Below are 18,805 nucleotides of genomic sequence, written 5' to 3' on the forward strand. Positions count from 1 at the left end.
GCGAAAGAAGTTCACTCCCAGCCATCCACATGCCCAGCAGTTGAATGCTAGCTTGGCTAAATTGCTAGCACTTCAACTGTTGCCTTTTCAGTTGGTAGACTCGGCCCCCTTCCGTGAGTTTGTACAATGTGCGGTTCCTCAGTGGCAGGTCCCCAAACACCACTTTTCTCACGGGAGGCGATTCCGGCTCTCTACCGGCATGTGGAAGGCAATGTCCTTGCCTCGCTGGACAGGGCAGTCAGTGGTAAGGTACATATTACCGCTGACTCATGGTCCAGCAGGCATGGACAGGGACGTTACCTTTCTTTCACGGACTATTGGGTCACTCTTCTGGCAGGACAAGGTGCAGTAGTGTTGGAGGTTGTTCCGCCACCACGCCTCCAAAATTCTACTATTGGTTGTGACACACCTCTCTCCTCCACCCCCTCCTCTTCTTCTTCCTCCATGGCCTCTTCCAGTGCTCTGTCCTCAGAACCAGCGGTGCTCCGTAGGCATTCCAGGGGCTACGCAAGTACGCAGGCAAAACGATGCCATGCTGTGCTTGCGCTGGTTTGTTTGGGGGACAGGAGCCACACTGGGGCGGATGTTTTGTCAGCTCTGCAGGGGCAGGTCGAGAGGTGGTTGACGCCATGCCAGCTTAAGCCAGGAATGGTGGTTTGCAACAATGGCACCAACCTCCTCTCCGCCCTCCAAAAGGGAAAACTGACCCATGTGCCCTGTGTGGCTCACGTCCTTAACCTGGTGGTGCAGCGGTTCTTGGGCAGGTACCCCGGCTTACAGGATGTCCTGAAGCAGGCCAGGAAAGTCTGTGTGCATTTCCGCCGATCATTTAATGCCTGTGCTCGGCTGGCTGAGCTCCAAAAGGAGTTGAACCTGCCCAAGAACTGCCTTATATGTGACATGCCCACAAGGTGGAACTCAACGTTGGCCATGCTTCAGCGGCTGCACACGCAGCAGAGTGTCATCAATGAGTATCTGTGCGACTACGGCACCAGGACAGGGTCAGGGGAGCTTGGTTTTTTCTCACCATGCCAGTGGGGCATGATCAGGGATGCATGCACTGTCCTGTCACCGTTTGAGGAGGCCACAAGGATGGTGAGCAGTGACAGTGCATGCATCAGTGACACTGTACCTCTTGTCCACCTCTTGGAGCATACGCTGCATGGAATAATGGACAGGGCACTTGAGGCAGAACAGAGGCAGGAAGAGGAGGACTTCCTTGCCTCTCAAGGCCCCCTTTATCCAGACAGTGTTCCTGCTGTGCCACCCATCACACAGGAAGAGGATGAGGAGGAGGAGGAGGAGGATGATTGTGTCAGCATGGAGGTGGAGGCTGGCACTCAGCATCAGCAGCAGCAGCAGTCTTGTAGGGATGATTTACAGTCCCAAGAAACCCGTGGACTTGTACGTGGCTGGGAGGAGGTAGCTGCGGATCATGTTGTCCTTAGTGACCCAGAGGACTCCGGACCGAATGCCTCAGCTAACCTACGCTGCATGGCCTCCCTGATCCTGCAAAGCCTGCGGAAGGATCCTCGTATTCTTCGGATCAAGGACAGGGACCATTACTGGCTGGCCACTCTCCTTGATCCACGGTACAAGGATAAGATTGCCGACCTTATCTTGCCATCGCAGAGGGAGCAGAGGATGAGACATCTCCAGGAGGCCTTGCAGAAAGGTCTGTGCAAGGCGTTCTCAGAGACTGGGAGGTTACAAACTCCCTGGTCCTGGACAACGTGTTGCTGAGGCATCGGTCAGAAGGATCGGTGGAGAGGGTGGCCGTCTGACTGATGCTTTCAGGCAATTTTTTAGTCCGCAGCCCCAAGGTATGATCGGTTCCAGCAACCATCGCCAGCGTCTGATTTACATGGTGCAGGAATACCTAGGGGCAAGGTTAGACTTGGACACCTTTCCCACCGAAAATCCTCTGGCTTACTGGGTCTTGAGGATGGATCACTGGCCAGAGCTTGCACAGTATGCAATTGAGCTACTGGCCTGTCCTGCATCCAGCGTTCTTTCGGAACGCACCTTCAGTGCTGCTGGTGGCTTTGTTACCGATCACAGGGTGCGCCTGTCCACCGAATCAGTTGATCGACTGACCTTCATCAAGATGAATCAGTCTTGGATCACCCACAGCTACCAAGCACCTGAAGCTGATGTAACCGAATAATTTTTTTTGAAATATCACATCCCTTCAAGACTGCCTATGCTGATGCTGAGTGACTGTCCTGTTATGTTGATTGTCTATCCTCTTCCTCCTCCGCTGATATGTTGGAAGAACATTTTTGGTTCTGGGTGATGCCATCAGCCCAATTTTTCTGCCCCTGTTTAACAGGGACGTTTAATTACAATTTTTGATGCAATGCTTTGCAGCAGGGCTCATTCCTGCAATAAAACTAGAGTATATGAGAGAGGTTGCAGTGTCGTGGCACCAGCACCAGTGCCTAAGGCCCAATTTTTCTGCCCCTGTTTAACAGGGACATGTAATTACAATTCTTGATATAATATTTCACAGGAGGGCCCGTTCCTGTGCCCACCCAGAGTAACCGTGAGCACTTATAGTGTTGTGGCACCAGCACCACAACCACCAAAGGTCAATTTTTCTACCACTGTTCAACAATGGCATGTAATTACAATTCTTGATATAATCGTTCACAGCAGGGCGCTCCAGTGCCCACCAAGAGTCACTTTGAGGGCTTACAATGTTGTGGCAAAACCAACACCTTGTTCCGCCATTTTTGCAGAGCATATAGGGCAGGCCCCTACTTTCAAACATCCAACTTACAAACATCTCCTACTGCAAACGGAAGGAGACAACAGCAAGTGAGATGAAAAAAGACGGACGGCAAAGCAAATTATACAGGGGTGATAACCCTTCCCTATGTTTTCCAAAAAGCTTAAAAATAGTTTTTTTGACTGGAGCTACACTTTAAAAATGTAACAGTCGAAAATTACAAACAGATTCAACTTAACACAACAAATCTACACAGTCCCTGTCTTGTTTGCACCGCCTATATACTGCTGTTCTGAGTATATAGGGCCTGGGGGCCACACGTATTTCCTTTTTTAATATGGGTACGGGGTTCCCCTTAATATCTGTACAAGACCCAAAGGGGCTGGTTATGGGCAGGGAGGGCTACCCATGCCATTTTTCTCAATGATTTTCAACCATATTGCAGGAACCAGATATTACATTAAAACCGCAAGCAGTTTGAAATGACGTTATTTCCGTTAAATGTCATTTTGTGCAGGGACTGTTCTAAACACGGGAAACACGTGGCACTTCACAGGCATACTATAGACACCCCCAGGCACGATATTTAAAGGAATATTTCACTTGTTTTTTTTCACTTTAATCGTCATTAAAATCAGTGCTCCCGCCAAAACGGCCATTTTTAAAACTTTTTTTTGCATTGAGCCATGTCCCCTGGGGCAGGAGCCAGGTCCCCAAACCCTTTTTAGGACAGTATCTTGCATATTAGCCGTTAAAATTAGCACTTTTAATTTCGAACGTTCGAGTCCCATAGACTTCAATGGGGTTCTAACGTTCGTACGAATTTGGGGTCCATTCGAAAGTTCTGGTGCGAACCGAACCGGGGGGTGTTTGGCTCATCCCTACTCTCCACCTCTCCATACTCTCCACCTTCCTCCATGCTCTCCACCCCCTATACTCTCCACCCCAATACTCTCTACCTCCCTCCCATGCTCTCCACCTCCCCCATACTCTCTGTCACCCCCCATGCTCTCTGTCACCCCCCATGCCCTCCGTCACCCCCCATGCTCTCCATCACCCCCCATGCTCTCCACCTCCCCCCATGCTTTCTGCCACTCCCCCATGTACTCCACCTCTCCCCATGCTCTCTGCCACCCCCATGCTCTCTTCCACCCCTCCATGCTCTCCTCCACCCCACGTGCTCTCCGCCACCCCGCTGTGCTCTCTGCCACCCCAGTGCTCTCTGCCACCCCCCATACTCTCCACCTTCCCCCATGCTCTCCACCTCCCCCCATGCTCTCTGCCACCCCCCATACTCTCCACCTCCCCCGTGCTCTCCACCTCGCCCCATGCTCTCCACTTCGCCCCATGCTCTCCACTTCGCCCCATGCTCTCCACCTTCTCCCCATGCTCTCCACCTCCCCCCATGCTCTCTGCCACCCCCCATACTCTCCACCTCCCCTCCATGCTCTCCACCTCCCCCCATGCTCTCTGCCACCCCCCATACTCTTCACCTCCCCCCATGCTCTCTGTCAACCCCCATACTCTCCACCTCCCTCCATGCTCTCTGTCACCCCCCATACTCTCCACCTCCCCTCCATTCTCTCCACCCCCATACTCTCCACCCCCCATACTCTCCACCTCCACCCATTCACTCTGCCACCCCCATGCTCTCTGCCACCCCCATACTCTCCACCTCCCCCCATATTCTCCACCTCCCCCCATACGCTCCACCTCCCCCAATGCTCTTTGCCACCCCCCATAATCTCCACCCCCATGCTCTGCACCTCCCCCAATACTCTTTGCCACCCCCCCATAATCTCCACCTCCCCCCATACTCTCCACCCCCATGATCTCTGCCACCCCGATACTCTCCACCTACCCCATGCTCTCTTCCACCCCCATACTCTCCACTCCCCCATGCTCTCTGCCACCCCCCATGTTCTCTACCTCCCCTATGCTCTCTGCTAGCCCCCATACTCTCCACCCCCCATGCTCTCTGCCACCCTCCATACTCTCCACCTCCCCCATGCTCCTCACCTCCCCCATGCTCTCCAGTCCCCCATGCTCTCTGCCACCCCCACGTGCTCTCCGCCACCCTGCCTTGCTCTCTGCCACCTCCCATGCTCTCCACCACCCCCATGCTCTCTGCCACCTCCATGCTCTCCGCCACCCCCATGCTCTCTGCCACCCCTGTGCTCACCACCTCCCCCCAAGCTCTCCAGCAAAGCAAAGTTGGCGCAGGGCAAATTTTACAACCACTGGTAATCCTGGATATCAGACCCAAGGGCTTCATTTAGCCCCTAAATCTCTACATAGCCTACCCTCCACCCTGGAATGAATAGAGCCTCTGGGACTGACTTCTGACTCTTGATAAAATATTCACTTTCTGGTATAACTTTATCTTCATCTTTCCCCTTTAAATGCTCCCCCTTATCCTCCCTTCCTTTCTCTCCATTATTTGTATGATTAAAAACGTTTTTGCACTACATATACCAGGCTATACCTGGTACTGTATAACTTTCCATTAATGTTGCTGTTATTTGACAAATGTAATATTTAAGCAAGTTATAGTACGCCACTTAAACCTTTTCTCAATAAAGATATTTTGAAACTTAAAAATAAATAAAAATAAATAAAGAATGTAAAAAAAAGACATCCTTCAAAATCTTGAGGAAAGCCTTCCCAGAAGAGTGTAGGCTGTTATAACCACAAATAAAGACTAACTTCATATTGATTTTCATGACTTTGGAATGGGATGCCCAACAAGCTTATACAGCGCCTTGTAAAAGTACTCATATACCTAGAAATTTTCCACATAAATGTATTTTATTTGGATTTTATGTGATAGACCAACACAAAAGTGGCACATAATTCTGAAGAGAAAGGAAAATGATAAATGGTTTTCAACATTTTTTACAACTAAATATTGTGACAGAGCGAGGCTCTGTCCCTATGAAATTAGAGGTAAAGGAGACACAGAGTTTGCATATCTGCGGACTGCAGGACTACAGAGTGTAGAGTTTAAATGGAGAAAACTGCTCTGTCAGTTTTCTCCAGGTTTTGCTAGCTCCAGATGGGATTCTGTAGTTTGGAGATCCCTGAGAGTTATGGGTGGGACGGGATCTCCAACCCTGTGTCCGGGTCTTGAGGCTAGCGAGCAGGGTGTGTGCCCAGCTGCACACAGCCCATATAACGAGGGGATTTGTGTAGGATGGTGGTGTGTGAGCAGCTTGCTGCTTGAAGCTGTGCATGTCCAAAGCTGTGTGAAGGACTTGAAGCTGTGTGCGTCCAAGGAGCCGTGTGCTGTGTGTCGAAGGGTTGGAAGCTGTGTGCGTCCAAGCAGTTTGTTGGACGGGGCAAGTACCTATAGCAGCAGTACTGCTGAAGAGTAGCCAGGTGGGCTAGCATTTTCGTTCTGATTTTGCTGTATTTAATTTAAGCTTGGACCCCTGCGTGGGATTACTGGATGGACTAATATTTTGTTTTCTTCTAATAAACGTGGGCTACCAGGCCCTTAACCATACACGCCTGACTGATGTGGACTAAAAAATGCATCTACCAATTGGGCTAATCACCCCAATGTCACAATATGTGAAAAGTGTGGCGTGCATTTGTATTCAGCCCCCCTGAGTCAATACTTTGTAGAACCTCTTTTCTCTGCAATTACAGCTGCAAGTCTTTTTAGGGATGTCTCTACCAGCTTTGCACATCTAGAGAGGAACATTTTTGCTCATTCTTCTTTGCAAAATAGCTAAAGCTCTGTCAGAGTCTATGGAGAGCGTCTGTGAACAGCAATTTTCAAGTCTTGCCACAGATTATAAATTTGATTTATATCTGGACTTTGACTGGGCCATTCTAATAAATGAATATGCTATCTAAACCATTCCATTGTAGCTCTGGCTGTATGTTTAGGGTTGTTGTCCTGCTGGAAGGTGAACCTTCGCCTCAGTCTCAATTCTTAAGATTGCCCTGTATTTGGCTCCATCCATCTTCCCATCAACTCTGAGCAGCTTCCCTGTCCCTGCTGTAGAAAAGCATCCCCACAACACAGTGGGGATGGTGTGTTCAGGGTGATGTGCCGTGTTTATTTTTCGCCACACATAGAATTTTGCTTTTAGGCCAAAAAGTTAAATTTTGGTCTCATCTGACCAGAGCACCTTCTTCCACATATTTGCTGTGTCCCCACATGGCTTCTCGCAAACTGCAAACAGGATTTCTTATGGCTTTCTTTCAACAATGGCTTTTGTTCTTGTCACTCTTCCATAAAGGTCAGATTTGTGGAGACCACAACTAATAGTTGTCCTGTGGACAGATTCTCCCACCTGAGCTGTGGATCTCTGTAGCTCCCCAGAGTTACCATGGGCCTCTTGACTGCTTTTCTGATGAAAGCTCTCCTTACCCAGCCTGTTAATTTAGGTGGACGACCATTTCTTGCTAGATTTGCAGTTCTACCATACTCTTTCCATTTTTGGATGCTGGATTGAACAGTGCTCCGTGAGATGTACAAAGATTGTGATTTTTTTTTTAAGTGCACCATTACAGAAGCATAATCTTGGTTCTTGGCCTTGACATAGATAAAGAGAGACTGGGAGAAAGAAGGAAAAAAAGGTTAAGTTGACTGTATATTTTTACCTGGTTAATATATGATATATATGATGTATATGTTTGATTATGTATGATAGTAAAAATTACTTAAAAAAAAAAAAACATGTTCTGAAAAGTATTGATGTGTTGTTTGCCATTTTTTTTTTTTTTCTAGACTAGTTCAAAGTGAAACTGCAGCCAAGCTTCAATTCATATTTAAAGCTTCAAGCAGAAGCACTAAAATCCTAATCTAAGTTTATATTGCCTGTTCCTGCCTCCTATTGGCTTGGCAGCCTTCCAACCATCTAGAACAGGGGTCTCAAACTGGCGGCCCTCCAGCTGTTGCGGAACTACAAGTCCCATCATGCCTCTGGGTATGAGAGTCATGCTTGTAACTGCCAGTCTTGCAATGCCTCATGGGAATTGTAGTTCTGCAACAGCTGGAGGGCCACCAGTTTGAGACCCCTGATCTAGAATATATAGAGCTGGTGTACAGCAAGAGGGGAGGTGAGTGAGGAAACAGTCACCTTGGACAACTTCACTGCTTCTGAGGTTAATTTAAGGGTTAATTGGTTTGCAGTGCCTGCAGTTACAGAGGTCACTTGTGTTGTTTTAATTCTCAGTTGCTGGTTTTTAATGTAATCTAATTACTTTAATGTCCATAGTCACAAGCTTGCTTTAAATCAGTGTATATTCTTCCCACAGTTCTCAAATCATTTTACGTATTTTGAATAAACAGTTAACACATTTTTTTGCGGAATATATATATATATTTATCCCAACATTAGAAATAATGAGTCCTGTGAAATTATTATGATGACACACTTCCAGTTCCCAGGGATTTCATGTAATTTCATTGACTTCTATATAAAGGAACATCTTTGTGTATGATTAGTCAATTCATCACTGGAGGGAAAGAAACCATTTAGTGGTGCACTGAATACCTTTGAATTTTTATTTGTAGCATTAAATAATTATCAACAGATTATACAATACTGTAAGTGCATGAGAATAAATTTTGATATAAATATTTATTAGAATGATAAAAGGATGGTTAAAGCCAACCTAAAGTCACACAATATGCCTTGAGGTCAGTCTGTGCCTGATTTGTCTTCCTTCATGAAAAACTATATCTTGTCCCTGCTTTTGGCATGCTGAATCAGGGAATCAGCAACTCCAGATCAGAGGTCAGTATTTGGTTGGTCTTCTTAGCTTTGACCGGAGGCAGGAAGCATGGGGTGGGGAGGGGGGCAGATGGACCTCAATTCAGTTTTCAGATTTAGGTCTAAAAAAAAGTTCATTGAAAAATGGACTGCATCTTTTTTGTTAAATTGTGCAAGAAATGCCAACTAAATGAATTAAGCATACTTTACTGGTTTTATTGTAGTTTATTGCCAGATTGATATACACCGATCAGCCATAACATTAAGATCACTGACATGTAAAGTGAAAAACATTGATTATCTCATGGCAATAGCATCTGAAAGCCTATGTGATAAATAGTATTGAGCAGCAAGTAAATTTGTTGTCCTTGAGGTTGATGTATTTAAACCAGAAACAATGGGCATCACAGTGTGTTGCATAGTCGCAGACTGGTCATGGTGCCCATGCTGACCCATGTCCACAGCCATAAACTCCTGCAGTGGGCACATGAGCATCAGAACTGGATCACAGAGCAATAGAAGAAGGTGGCCTGGTCTATTAAATCACACTTTCTTTTATTTTGTGAATGGCTGGGTTTGTGTGCATCGATGATGTGATGCTTTGGGTAATGTTCTGATGGGACATCTTGGGTCCTGACAGTCATGTGGATGTTATGTTGACATGCATCATCTACCTAACATTGTTCTACCACTTACAACTTTCATGGAAAAGGTATAATACACATTTCCACACTGCAAAAATGGTTCAGGAATGGTATGAGGAACACAAAAATGAGCATCTGAGGGGTATGCTGGAATTATAATCCATTGAGGCCCCAACTCACAACGTACAGGACTTAAAGGGTCTGCCAGTGTTGGCTTGATGCCACATACCGCAGTATACCTTTAGTGGTCTAAGGGCATCCATGCAGCAATGGGTTAGGGCTACTTTGGTGGCAAAAGGGAGACATACTCCATATTAGGTGGGTCATTATAATGTTATTAAGAGATTAAAGAGAGACAAAACTGCGCTATGGTGATAGATATACTATGCTGAACAAAGGTTGCTGCCGTCCTTATACCTCACACTTCCCGAAGAAGAAAAAATGCCACATATCAGTGCCAAAAAACGGACAGATAAAAGTGGTCACTCTATATGTATACATGGGCCAGAATAGGGGTCCCTATATTAATATTCTATGTTCTCAAGCCTAGATGGGTTATCTACTGCTCTCAACATACATCTCTAGGTATACTAGTATACTAGGTATACTAGTGCAGTTAAAGAGGTCAGGCTACGTGTATGATCACATATAGAGCCATGCTCAGAATCTACCACCCATTAGAAACCGAATTTAGAACCAAACTCAAAGAACACCAATATATGGAAATAATCAAAATAAGAACTAAAAGATATATAAAGATGTATAAATATCTAGTTAGATAGTGACACTTATCAGCATTTGACCATATAAATTATGAAGGCCCCTATCTTAATAGAGGGCACTGGGCCAACTAAACAAAGGTTCTACAGTCCAACATCAGTATATCATCTAGACAGTTATGCAATATGTGGTGGATATACACCTACAATTGTAGTATACTGAGGAAGACCAAATGTGCAAAATACAAAAAATTAATTAGATAATGTGCAAAAATAAGCATGTGCAAAGTAATACAATAGTGCAAAAACTAAGATAAGTGTACCACATGTGTGACCAAAATATAAAAGGACAGGTGAGGATGTAATGTGTGCTAAAACCAAAAAATAATAATAGTATTAGTGTTTAGCCGATACAAATAGTATCGAAAAATTAAAATAAAAAATGCAAAAAGTCCAAACTACAAAAACATTAGAAGGTGTATGTTGTATAAAAAATCCTCAAAAAATGTGAAAAAATCCTAAAAAATGCAAAGAATGACAAAGTGCAAAAATACAGTAACTCCAAATTACACATAAATAAGCACTACGTGTGCATTAAATCTGTGACTATCATATAGAGCCCTTGAAGAATAAAGTCCACTTGGCAAAAATAGTTGTATGTATTATGAGTCTTCAAACAGGTAGATCTTTAAAGTGACTGGTGCACATACAGATAATTCGGTGACTTCTGTGCTCAGGAGACAATTAACCTACCTAATCTACCAATTAACCTACCATTAGTGGGGAGAAGATCCACACAAGCACAGGAAGAACATACAAACTCCATACAGATAATGTCCTGGTGCACAGAAGTGCTGATCACCAAGCCACTGTTCTGCTCACCTACACTGTTGTACAGATGCCCAGCCAAATTAATGAGTGCACGTGTTTCCAGTGAAGTATGCAAAGACATTTTTAGATGTGCACTTCCAACCTTGTGATAACAATGTGGGGAAGGTCCATTTGTGTTCCATCATAACTGTGCTCCTGTGTTCAAAAACCAGCTCCATAAAGCCTAGGTTAGATGTGTTTGGTGGAAAGGAATGCATGTGGCATGGCATGCACAGATCCCTGACCTCAACCCTACTGAATACCATTGGGATGATTTTGAATGCCAACTGCAAGTGAGGTCTTTTTGTCCAACATCAGTACTTGACCTCCCAAATGCTCTTTTTGCCTAGTAGACAAATAATCCCACAGACATCCTCGAAAATCTTGGGGAAAGCCTTTCCCAGAAGAGTGTAGGCTTTTTCAACTGAGAATAAGAAATGATGGGGGGGTTTATATTAATTCTGGTGATTTTGGAATAGGATGCCCCAGAGGCATAACTAGAACCTTCAGGGCCCCGGTGCAAGAATCCATGAAGGTTGTCCTTGACCCCCCTCTTCCCCTTCAAGCCCAGGGCCCTTCCCATTGATCCTGGGGCCCTTTACTCCCATCATGGGGCCCTTTATTATGATCCCCTTCTTACCATCTTGGGTAAGGTTGCCACATAGTTACATAGTTACATAGTAGGTGAGGTTGAAAAAAGACCAAAGTCCATCAAGTGCAACCTGTGTGTGTGTGATTATATGTCAGTATTACATTGTATATCCCTGTATGTTGCAGTCGTTCAGGTGGTTATCTATTAGTTCTATCAATGCCCCCGCTGAGACCACCGCCTGTAGAAGGGAATTTCACATCCTTGCCACTCTTACAGTAAAGAATCCTCTACGTAGTTTTATGTTAAACCTCTTTTCTTCTAATTTTAATGAGTGGCCACAAGTCTTGTTAAACTCCCTTCTGCGAAAAAGTTACATGCCTATTGTGGGGTCACCAGTACGGTATTTGTATATTGAAATCATATCCCCTCTCAAGCGTCTCTTCTCCAGAGAGAATAAGTTCAGTGCTCGCAACCTTTCCTCATACCTAATATCGTCCAGACCCTTTATTACCTGTGTTGCCCTTCTTTGTACTCGCTCCATTTCCAGTAGATCCTTCCTGAGGACTGGAGCCCAGAACTGGACAGCATACTCCAGGTGAGGCCGGACCAGTGTCTTGTAGAGCGGGAAAATTATTGCTTTATCCCTGGAGTTAATTCCTTTTTTAATGCATGCCAATATTCTGTTTGCCAATATTCTGTTTGACATTGCTGAGCCTATCATCTACTAGAACCCCCAGGTCTTTTTCCATCCTAGATTCCCCCAGAGCCCCCCCCCCCCCCCAGTGTATAGATTGCATTCATATTTTTGCCACCTAAATGCATTATTTTATGTTTTTCTATATTGAACCTCATTTGCCAGGTTTCCACAACTTTTCATCAAGCCAAACCTGAAATCTTTAGTGGGACATGTCAGTTTTTCTTTTAATATACACTATACATCTATTTTGTGATTAAATTACTTCTAAAACCAGAGAGTTTCCCTTTACATCTGAATCTGCAGAGATTACTCCTTACATCTGAAGAGTTCCCTAACACTGTAAAGGGCGACTCTGCAGACACTGATGTAAGGGAGATCTCTGGGGACTTAATTTAAGTGCGAACACTGAGAACTCATATGCAATAAGGAAACTATGATGTAAGAAGTAGTGCTCCAGACTCTGGTGTAAATGGGAACTGTTATATAAGGAGGTGTCTTGTAACCAGAGCCCTCACTTACATCAGAGTTCCCAGCATTCCCCTTTAACCACTTGCTACCAAATCACGTACCTGTACGTCATTTGACTTCAAGTGGTTGTACTAGAGCCAACTTTTTTTTAGAGCCGACGGTCAGCTCTCTTGTAACAACAATGTGCAAAACAAGTATAAATGTGCATATACAGTATGCAAGACAATATGAACTCAAATATGTAAGGTAATGTTACCATATACTTATAATTTTAAAGTGCAAAGTGCTGAAAACAACCAAAATTGTGATATTGTGGCTGTGGGTCACATAGTTTTAGTCATATTGAGGCTTGGATTGCACTGTGGGCAGTGCCTTCCCACACATTGGTATTCATATCGAGGCATGGGGAGCCACTCTAGATGTCATGATGGATTCAATTCTGGTACCATGAGCGGTCTGACACTGGACATTATACATGATGGGGTAATTGCTCAGTTTCTACTTATATATATATATATATACAGTGGTGTGAAAAAGTGTTTGCCCCCTTCCTCATCTCCTGTTCCTTTGCATGTTTGTCACACTTAAGTGACAAACTTAAGTGTTTCGGAACATCAAACCAATTTAAACAATAGTCAAGGACAACACAAGTAAACACAAAATGCAATTTGTAAATGAAGGTGTTTATTATTAAAGGTGAAAAAAAATCCAAACCATCATGGCCCTGTGTGAAAAAGTGATTGCCCCCCTTGTTAAAACATACTATAACTGTGGTTGTCCACACCTGAGTTCAATTTCTCTAGCCACACCCAGGCCTGATTATTGCCACACCTGTTCACAATCAAGGCATCACTTAAATAGGAGCTGCTTGACACAGTAAGGTCCACCAAAAGATCCTTAAAAGCTACACATCATGCCGAGACCCAAAGAAATTCAGGAACAATTGAGAAAGAAAGTAATTGAGATCTATCAGTCTGGAAAGGGTTATAAAGCCATTTCCAAAGCTTTGGGAATCCAGCGAACCACAGTGAGAGCCATTATCCACAAATGGCGAAGACATGGAACAGTGGTGATCCTTCCCAGGAGTGGCCGGCCGCCCAAAATTACCCCAAGAGCGCAGCGACGACTCATCCAAGAGGTCACAAAAGACCCCACAACAACGTCCAAGGAACTGCAGGCCTCACTTGCCTCAGTTAAGGTCAGCGTTCATGCCTCCACCATCAGGAAAAGACTGGGCAAAAATGGCCTGCATGGCAGAGTTCCAAGGAGAAAACCACTGCTGAGCAAAAAGAACATCAAAGCTCGTCTCAATTTCTCCACAACACATCTTGATGATCCCCAAGACTTTTGGGACAACATTCTGTGGACCGATGAGACAAAAGTGGAACTCTTTGGAAGGTGTGTGTCCAAGTATATCTGGCGTAGAAGGAACACTGCATTTCATAAAAAGAACATTATACCAACAGTAAAATATGGTGGTGGTAGTGTGATGGTCTGGGGCTGTTTTGCTGCTTCAGGACCTGGAAGACTTGCCGTGATAAAAGGAACTATGAATTCTGCTGTCTACCAAGAGATCCTGAAGGAGAATGTCCGACCATCTGTTCGTGTACTCAAGCTGAAACGAACTTGGGTTCTGCAGCAGGACAATGATCCTAAACACACCAGCAAGTCCACCACCGAATGGCTGAAGAAAAACAAAAGGAAGACTTTGGAGTGGCCTAGCCAAAGTCCTGACCTGAATCCTATTGAGATACTGTGGTATGACCTTAAAAAGGCCGTTCATGCTCGAAAACCCTCTAATGTAACTGAATTAGGACAATTCTGCAAAGATGAGTGGGCCAAAATTCCTCCAGGACGCTGTAAAAGCCTCATTGCACGTTATCGCAAACGCTTGGTTGCAGTTGTTGCTGCTAAGGGTGGCCCAACCAGTTATTAGGTTTAGGGGACAATCGCTTTTTCACACAGGGCCATGATGGTTTGGATTTTTTTTCACCTTTAATATTAAACACCTTCATTTACAAATTGCATTTTGTGTTTACTTGTGTTGTCCTTGACTATTGTTTAAATTGGTTTGATGTTCCGAAACACTTAAGTGTGACAAACATGCAAAGGAACAGGAAATGAGGAAGGGGGCAAACACTTTTTCACACCACTGTATATATACGCAATACATGGGGGCTAACTCATACCCCAGATGATGTCCTTGTGGACGAAACGCATTGTGTCATATTGAGCCTGCTCCATGCTATTGCGCTGTTTGGATTTCCTATGTGATCACAACTTTTCGTACCTGTATACGTCAGCATTGATGTAAGTGTTCTACCTTTTAAATAGGCCTTTTTCTTTTAGTGGGGTCCAAGATTCAAGTCTGTGATGAGATGTTGTGGTACACTGTACTGACTGATCTCCAGTGACTGTTCTTCAGAGCATCAACACGCAGTTTCATCTTCGTGGTTGTTTGACTCTTTAACCGCTGGCAATAGGGTCCACGCATCCTGGTAAGAGTATTTGCACAGTTCTGGGTGACTCCTTTAGTGGACAGTGGTCAACCATTATCCACAATGAGTAGATCTCCACTTCCAGTCTTCCTTACCTCAAACTGTTTTAATGTACAGTGGCTGCTTGCACTTTTTTCAACATTTATTTTTGGTTGTTTTCAGCCCTTTGCACTTTATTATTATATTAGTATTTATTATTATTATACGTATATGGTATGGTACCTTACATATTTGAGTTCATATTGTCTTGCATATATACAGATTTATGCTTGTTTTGCACATTTATATGGTATATGTTCAGATTTGAATACTTGCACATTGTTACTATAGGCTTAGCGCTGCACTTTTTGAATTTTTTACTTACACAATTTGTCGGATTGTAGTGTCAGCAGTTATTATATGGTTAGACATTAGCGCAGTAATTCCTTAAGGCATTTATGTTTATCTTTTGCAATAACGACTTATGCGGCTAAGCAGCTGCTCGATTGTTATTACAAGCAGTGGGAGGGGACGTGCCCCCCCACCTCTACTGCTCCCTTCCACCACTTGCCTGGACTCTCCTGTCCCACTGAGAGACCAGAGTGACCAGCCGAGAAAGGGTTAAAACTGGCTGCAATACGCCGCAATAGCGGCGTTGTGCCGGTGGTAATACAGCGCTGCCCCATTGATTTCAATGGGGAGCAACGGTGGAGGAGCGGTAAACACACCGCTCCTTCACCGCTCCAAAGAAGCTGCTGGCTGGGCTTTTCCTGACGTCCTGCCAGCGCACCACAACGGTGTGAAAGCCCTCGGGGCTTTCACACTGGAGCCAAAGGAGCAGCAGTTTAAGGAGGATTGCAGGCGCTATTTCTAATGCTATAGCGTCTGCAAAACGCCCTCGGTGTGAAAGGGGTCTAAAGGCTTTTAAAGCGTTGCCTATGGATAGTAAAATTTACGTTGTTTGTTGCCGTTGTGCGGATGTGCACAATTTTAAAGTGTGACATGTTTGGTATCCATTTTCTCGACATGACATCATATTTTATATATTACTAAAAAATTGGGTTATGAATTGTGTTTTTTTGCATTAAAATTAAAAAAGTGTATTTTATTAAATATTTTTCCCAAAAACTGCATTTGAAAACCTGCTTCACAAATACCATATGACAAAATGTATTCTCTGGGGCCTCTGCTTTAAAAAATATATATAATGTTTGGGGGTTCTATCAAATTTTCTAGAAACAACTGATTTTCACATGTAAACAAAAAGTGCCAGAAAATACCTGGTCTTTAAATGGTTAAACAGGGTTCTCAGAGCCCCCCTTACATCGAAGTTCACAGAGTTCTCTCTTACATCAGAGTTCAAAGCATTCCCCTTTAATCTGGGGTCCCAGAGAAAACCTTACATTAAATCCCCCTTAAATCAGTGTTTGCATAACCCCCCTTAAATCTGATTCTGCAGAGTCTCTTACATCAGAGTCTGCTGAGCACTCCTTACATCAGAGCCCATAAAGCCCCCCTTACATCAGGGCCCATAAAGCCCCCCTTACATTAGATTCTGCAGCGTGCCCCTTACATCAGTTTCTGCTGAACCTCCCTTACATCAGAATCTGCAGAGCCCCTTAAATAGGAGGGCGCAAAAAGCCCCTTACATCAGAGTCCACAGAGTGTCTCTTACATCAGAGTCTGCAGCTCAGAGTCCTGACACTCACAGCTCAGAGCCCTGCAGCGGCTGGGGAGCCACAGTCTGGGCTCTTGGGATGGCCCTGGGTGGGTGGGCCCCCACGCTGGCAGAAGAACTCCAGGGTCATGTAGCAAGTGTGACCCTTGCGACCCTGGTAGTTCCGCCACTGGGATGTCCAAAAAGCTTATGTAGCTGTGATGGTCAAATGCCTACAAGCCTTTGATCATGTGGTGTATGGCTTATGGCACTTTTAACATTTTATATATCTTTGCCTCACCTTTTCTAAATTTCCATCACAAATTAATTCTGATTACCTAATTATTAAATTTTTCCTCTGAACAGTACTCTTGTACTCTCTTCAGGTTATGAAGGAGAAAAATGTATCCCGTATTACCACGATCCAACTATTAGGACTTCAGACTCCACACAGTATAACATTTCTAATATTTTTTCTTTTCCTTTTGATCTATTGTGTGTCAATATGTGGAAACGTCCTGATCATCACATCGGTGTCCTACAGCAAATCCCTCCATTCTCCCATGTATTTCTTCCTCACCCAGCTGTCTCTATCAGATATCTTACTGGTAACTGCCATTCTTCCTAACACACTCCATACTGTTTTGATGAAAGGGATCATAATATCTTTTTCTGATTGCATCTCCCAGTTTTATTTTTTTGGTGTTTCTGAAGGTCTTGAGTGTCTTCTTCTGACAGTGATGTGTTATGACAGATATGTGGCCATCTGCAAACCATTACATTATACTTTATTAATGAACTTCCAGCTCTGCTGGTTGATGATTATCACATGTTGGGTGTTAAGTCTTTTAGTAGGATTGATTACCACTTTAACAATATCACAATTGGATTTTTGTGGTCCCGATATTGTCAATCACTTTTTCTGTGATCTTGATCCAATCCTACAACTCTCCTGTTCTGATGCTCCTAATGTTCTACTAGAAGTGACATTAATGATTGTTATTATTGTTATCATCCCATTCTTTATAATTATTGTATCATATGTTTATATTATAATTACCATTTTTAAAATTCCATCTATTACCGGCAGGCAAAAAGTTTTCTCAACATGTAGCTCCCATCTCACTGTTGTTTGCATTTATTATGGTACCATGGTTTGTGTTTATTTGGTACCTAGTAAAGGACAGTCATGGGATATCACTAAATTCTTGTCATTAGTGTACACTGTGGTCACCCCACTGATTAATCCAATTATATACAGCCTGAGGAATAAAGACTTAAAAAAATCTGTAGCTAATATCATTAACCACTGTCTGCAATTGCATATCTGTAAATAGTCATAAAATAATAATTTAGTAAGTTTAAATTGAAGTTGGATATCAGATCTTCATATCAAAGATGAAATCCATAAGGCTCAATTCACACAAATAAATTTTTTGATGCTTTTTGCAGTAACGCATTTGCTTTTTTAACATGGGTTCCTATGGAACACATTCACATCAATGCATTTTTGTGCCTCTGTGTTTTTGGGTGGTGGACTTTCCTACAAAATGCAGCATTTTGCATGTAATAGATTTCAATGGACCCACATCCAAAGCGCAAGTACTACGTTTTTAGCATGATTTTAACTGTGATTTTGCCGCAATTTCCATTTTGCAATTTGTGTGCGTTTTTCTTGGCTTTACATTCACTGAATATAGCTGGTTGCTAAGGGGCGGGCCGGCATCCTTAACAACCCATGAGTCATGGGGACCCGCTGACAGCTGAAAGTTAAAAAAAACTATTTGCTAAACCCTTCCAGGCCCTTTGGTCTGATATGGATTTGGAGGGGACACTCCCCACGCCATTTTTTTTTTTAAAGTAGTGTAGTGTGACAAAAGACAATAGACAGTTTTAGACAAGTCCGTATTAAAAATGTCTTCTTCCTCCTCCGCTTCTTCCTCCAGTCTTCTTCTTCCCCCACTTCTTCCTCTGGTCGTCTCCTTCCCCCGCTTCTTCCTCTGGTCGTCTCCTTCCCCCGCTTCTTCCTCTGGTCGTCTCCTTCCCCCGCTTCTTCCTCTGGTCGTCTCCTTCCCCCGCTTCTTCCTCTGTTCTTCTCCTTCCCCCGCTTCTTCCTCTGGTCTTCTCCTTCCCCCGCTTCTTCCTTTGGTCTTCTACTTCCTCCGGTCTTCTTATTTTTTCTGCAGTCTTCTTTCTCTGGTGTTCTTCTTTCTCCATGCTC

The 18,805-nt window shown here is 44.1% G+C and overlaps 1 protein-coding gene across 1 annotated transcript; it reads left to right on the plus strand.

Moving 5' to 3' along the window:
* Positions 1-16,956: 16,956 nt before the first annotated feature.
* On the plus strand, positions 16,957-18,031 carry LOC143963929 (olfactory receptor 11L1-like). Its single transcript, XM_077473662.1, has one exon. The coding sequence runs from the start codon at positions 16,974-16,976 to the stop codon at positions 17,919-17,921; it is 948 nt and encodes a 315-aa protein (XP_077329788.1). The 5' UTR covers positions 16,957-16,973; the 3' UTR covers positions 17,922-18,031.
* The last annotated feature ends 774 nt before the right edge of the window (positions 18,032-18,805 follow it).

Source organism: Lithobates pipiens, unplaced genomic scaffold (assembly GCF_037356315.1).
Source record: "Lithobates pipiens isolate NorthernLeopardFrog02 unplaced genomic scaffold, aLitPip1_a1.2 Scaffold_8, whole genome shotgun sequence".
Lineage (NCBI taxonomy): Eukaryota > Metazoa > Chordata > Amphibia > Anura > Ranidae > Lithobates > Lithobates pipiens.